The sequence below is a fragment of the Cibotium barometz genome, chromosome 26, assembly GCF_041138505.1.
Source record: "Cibotium barometz isolate CiBa-2024 chromosome 26, ASM4113850v1, whole genome shotgun sequence".
In the NCBI taxonomy this organism is placed as follows: Eukaryota; Viridiplantae; Streptophyta; class Polypodiopsida; order Cyatheales; family Cibotiaceae; genus Cibotium; species Cibotium barometz.
In genome coordinates this window covers 46,464,098-46,469,298 of record NC_141071.1, presented here as the reverse complement: position 1 = coordinate 46,469,298, position 5,201 = coordinate 46,464,098, and the positions used below count along the sequence as shown (strand labels likewise).

General features: G+C 41.5%; 1 protein-coding gene across 1 annotated transcript; it reads left to right on the top strand.

The window, feature by feature from the left end:
• The first annotated feature begins 791 nt into the window (after positions 1-791).
• LOC147624021 (uncharacterized) lies at positions 792-1,708 on the top strand. The gene has a single exon (XM_086820918.1). It carries the CDS (start codon positions 959-961, stop codon positions 1,475-1,477), a length of 519 nt encoding a protein of 172 aa, XP_086677044.1. The 5' UTR covers positions 792-958; the 3' UTR covers positions 1,478-1,708.
• The last annotated feature ends 3,493 nt before the right edge of the window (positions 1,709-5,201 follow it).

Genomic DNA, 5,201 nt, shown 5'->3' with positions numbered 1-5,201 from the left:
TTCTGGATGATTTTAGTGTGTTTGGAAAAGTGGAATGTTTCTTGAATCACAAAGAAATGACCAACAATAATAAATGATTCTATCCGAGCATGAACGAATGAAAATGCCCTGAGTTCATATCATTTTTATAGGTGTACAAGAGCCAACGAGGGTTGCGATTCGTCTACATCTTCCTCTTTGCTCCATGGATTGCATCAAATTGCATAAGTATAGGTGTCCGCAGTCAAATATCATAATATCCAGTGACTAGTTAAAGTGAGTAAGGCATACAAATACACATGAGCGCTATATGCTATGTACACATGAGAGTAAACCATATCGGATGTAGCAATATAGAGCACCAAAATATGCCGATGAAGAGCATCAACGAATGGATAATGCCAATGTAGCCCACACCATGGGAATCTCAAGGGAATATATATTAACAACGGTGAGTCAGTCGATTTCGTTATTGATATGCTTAAGTACTCGATGACATTAAAGAGTCACTTAAGTCAGGGGTTGTTCCCACGTAGCAAGCAAAATACCATTGGTCAACCGAACCGGCCGTCCCGCAGTGCCGGTCAAATAACACTGAAGAAGAAGAAAAATTGGGCATGTCAAAATACTTTAGGAAAACTTTGGTGTTTTGAAGTGGGGCCCGGGCGAGCATTTTGCTCCCCTCATCGCTGACTGCAGCCGCCGGAAACAGCCAAGGCACTTCCCAAGGAGTCGACTTTGTATCGGTCAAATTTCAAAGCATAACCTGGTAGTATAAAAAGGGCAGCATACCACCAATCAGAATCAATCTTTCTCTTTCTCTCATCAATCTCTCTCTGCGCGCAGTTTTACTGTTGGGCTATCTGCAGGGCCTGATTACATATACGCTAGCAGTACCCCGAGGCCGCATACCCACGCGCGTCTGTTCAGTTGTGCTGTTAGGCTGCTTATTGCGCACACGCTAGCAGGCAGCTTGCCGATGGCATCAAGGTCACAAGACAAGTGCATGATCAAGAGCATCGTGCTTCTAGTAGTAGCGCTGATATTCAGCTCCGTAGCCACCGCGCGCCCTTGGAGCATCCTGCCGTCTCTGGAGTACTACGTGCAGGTAGAGCTGGACGGCCAGGATCTGGGCGTTCTCATCCCGGCCATCGACAGCACCACCACCAATAGCTTTGGCCGCACGGAGCTTTTTGCCTTCAACGTGACAGAGGGCGCTGAGGCATCCTCCAAGCAGCTGGGCTTCATCCGGGGCTACACCGTCCAGGCCAGCTACACCTCCGCTGCCCATGGCGTGGAGGTGGAGGTTCTCTCTTACGACGATGGCTCCCTCAACGGCACCATCAGCCTGCAGGGCCTCATCAACTCCGGCACCAACGAGATCGCCGTGGTGGGTGGCACCGGCGACTTTCGCGGCGTGCGAGGCTACGGCATCGTCACCCAGCTCAATTCCTCGGCTACCCTTGCCCTCTTCCATCACGAGCTCCGCTTCCTCTAGGAGGTAGCTAACACCGAGCTCAACACACAAGGCCCTCAAACAAAAGAAACAAAAATGTAAAGAGCTACAGTCCAAGGCCCTCAAACAAAACAAACAAAAATGTAAAGAGCTACAGTCATTACACATGTACACTTTCTTTGTTTTTCTTTCACCTCCCACTGTTAGAGAGATTTCTTGTGGTGGATATCATACTTTCAACATTTTTGAAAAGAAGTGGCTGCCTTCTCTACACAATCTCACTTTGGACAAACTTGCCTCAAGCTTTGCCTTTCACTTCTAATGTTCTGTCGCCTTAGAACATTGAGCCGGGGCTTCTACTCGTTTGTGCACTACATCATGTGGCCATGCTAAGGAAACCCCTTACCATCACTCGTCTTATTACGAGTGTTTGTGTTCTTGGACTGGTGTTCAAGAAGTTGGATATGCAAGTATCGTTTGCAATCATAGTCTTAGGAAAGCCTATTGCCCACCATGACCCTCATGTGTTGATTGATGTGACTTTCATTAGATTTTGACCTTGACTCCATCATAATTGGTGTTAAATCTTGGATAGTTGCTTTACAACATTTAGGTACAAGCTATCCTCCACAAGTTCTTATGATCTCCATGTACAATGCTTCTTGTTCATCAAACAAAATATTTGGTCTTACTATAGCGTGCACAATGCCCCCCTTGAATCAAACGTCTATCCACCATTGCACAATTGCTTCTAGATTATAAGAAACACCTTTTTTTTCTTGGCATTCCCACAAATATCCTTGCACCATCCACAAAATAAGACTAGAAAGAAAAAATGATGAAGCTCCATGATGAAAGGAGAAGTTGCATACCTTTGATGTCCCATACTTTGACTATTTAGAACTTGATATAACATACCTACAATTTGCAAATATAAGAAGTCCAAAAAGGTTGTGCCTACGTCCAATAACACACTCAGCTAGCTTAGCAGCTTAATAATTTATGAAAGAAGAAGTTGATTGTTTTAGTGCACATACCTAAAGTTTGCACAAAAGATCCCTTTATTATTTTATCTTGCATGGATAAAGTGGCCTCACACACTTTGCTATTTCCACATCCACTAATGCATATGGGAAGGATAAATGACACCGAAAAGGGAAACCATAGCAAAATGAATGCAACCATAGATGTCATGAGCAAAAGGCTCCAGCATATCTATAAGAATTTTTGCTAATCGTTGTTGGTTTTTAGCCCCTATAATTAGGGACATCCCCTTTGAGAAGGCACCCTTCAACGAATGCATGAAGCCCATGGGTGTGTGTGGAAAGTTACAATTTGATCTTCCACCTTCTTCTCCTAACACTTGGTAAGGATCCAAGATGACTTTGGTAAGACCACCTTCCCATGTTTTGCCCTCACCACCACCTTCCCATGTGTAAGGGATTCAATCAAGATATCTCATGTCTTCTTACACCCCAAGTGTATCTCATGCACCAATCAAGTGATCCCAAATGTGGGAGGCAACATTCTTAAAGATGTGAGTTGGATCCAAGAAGTGATGGATCCTTAGTTGTAGCCAATAGGGGAAGCGAAAGAAGATGCAACACCTACTCATCCCTATTGGTGGCTTGTTATCCTCTCCATTCCAATATATTTGCCAATAAGCCATGATCATGGGGTACGATGGAACACTTTTCCAAGAAGGAACAAAACTCGCATGGTAACAAGAGAGAGAGCGGTGATGGTTTTCATAAACCACCTACTTGAGATGATCCGGTGTTCTTGCCATGAGTGATGGCCCACATATTCGGCAAGCATGATATCCCGAAGTTGTCAAACCTAAGCCATACATCACATAGACCATTGAGAGTCAATTTATGGTAGAGTGAAAGCCAATAAGAGATACAGTATGGATGCCAATGAACTTACCAAAAACCTTGCCTTATACCACAAGAAGTCATGCATGGTCCACAATAAATGCCCTGCACTTGGGCATCATGACAATCGATTTGATGAGAGACATCATGCACATGGATCCCATGCCATAGAATGCCGATACAAAAAGGTATTCTTCCACCACTACCCTATCCCATGCCATAGAATGCCGATACAAAAAGGTATTTTTCCACCACTACCCTATCTCATATTTTACTTCACTCATAGATTGTGGTTAAGAATAATGCACATGATGTTTTTAAAACAAAGACATCTTTAATCTCTAAATGCACATGATGTTTTTAAAACTAAGAGGTGAGACATCTGATATGTCAACTGCAAGACATTCAATATGCACATGCCATGTATTCTTGGCATCATGAAAGAACATTTACTTTGTGTACTTGTAAGTGGTTGGTGTTTGTGAATCATAATGTGTGCATTCTTCATTCAGTAGCTCGTTTTTAAAAAAAGAGGAACTTGTTAGAATACTCAAAAATTTGTAGGTTAAATTACTTGAAGAAGTCATGACATGCTTTTGTATAGTTTTGGATGTTAGATGACCTAGAACTTAGTGATAATGCTTGATTTTTGTAGTTTAAACCATTATCCATGACCTCTCCCTTTTTTTGCATCGTAATATTCGATTTTCCATGCGATATCCTCAACTTTGAGAGATCAAAGGATTAAACGAGTTTTACTGCCAAATCCAACAACCGTATGGAGGATAAGAGGTCGTTTAAATGAAAGTATAGATGAGTTTATTGGGCAATATATCCATATTGAAGAAATATTTCATGGTGGTAAAGGAACCACTGTGTATGACCCTTGGAACAGTATATTTGTAGATCTACAACGACTTCAAAGAAGAATGGTCGAGTTTTATGGAATAACATTTGAGGAGTGCAAAGGCATTTTGAAATTTGTTATCAAACTGGATGAGTGTGAGGTTGTAAAGGAAAAGAAAATGGAAAGGATTACTATTACATTGATGAATGGAGCACTTGATACATCATTGACAGAAGCGAGTTCGAAGTATTTTAGTGTGCAGTCAGAGAAACACATATGGTGGTTAGGCTCGTTCCAGGTATGATCATTTTTTGTTTCGTACTTGATTTTAGTCATTGTTTTCAAATCTTTTATAGTAAGACTTTTGTTTTCTATAATCACAGGTAAAGACAGAAGACCATGAAACACTAGATTGGGTGTTTCACCACACGGAAATACCAAGAATAATTAAAAGACAAGTGCAAGGAGAGAATCTCCATGTTGCAAGAAAAGGTGATTTTCAAGTAGAGTGGCACATGGTGGGGGATCTTAAAACACTTAAGTGCATGTATAACGTTAGTAAAGGAGGCAACTCAAAGTCTGCTTGTCTTTACTGCAAAGAATCAGCTCAAGTAATGGATTCCAAATGGTGGAAGAGAGCACCTAATAGAGATAAAGTTGACCCTGACTTCAAGGCCATTCTTGACATTCCACTATGTAATGTTCACATATGCACATTGCATGGTCTATGTCGAATTATTGAGAAATTGGTATTTTTGTATATTGGATTTGCTTGGAAACTTCGTCCCGAAAAAAATAGAAAGGATGCTCTTCAAGCATTGGAAAAAGTGTTATCCGATATAGGTCTGCATGGAGGTGATGTTCATATCACAAAGGATTTTAAAAAGTCTACCAATGGAAAGGAGGTACCAATCAAGCCCTCTATTAGTGGTGTTAAGGCAAGAAGATTCTTGTCTCGACCCAAACACAGTAGTAAGCAAGTAAGGCAAGGTAGAACAGTTTCAAGGATTAATTATGGATTGTGGAAGCAAGTCCATAATGC

Bases quoted from the DNA above. Each gene is read 5' to 3' on its own strand.
- LOC147624021 (XM_086820918.1), top strand. From the start codon at position 959: ATGGCATCAAGGTCACAAGACAAGTGCATGATCAAGAGCATCGTGCTT.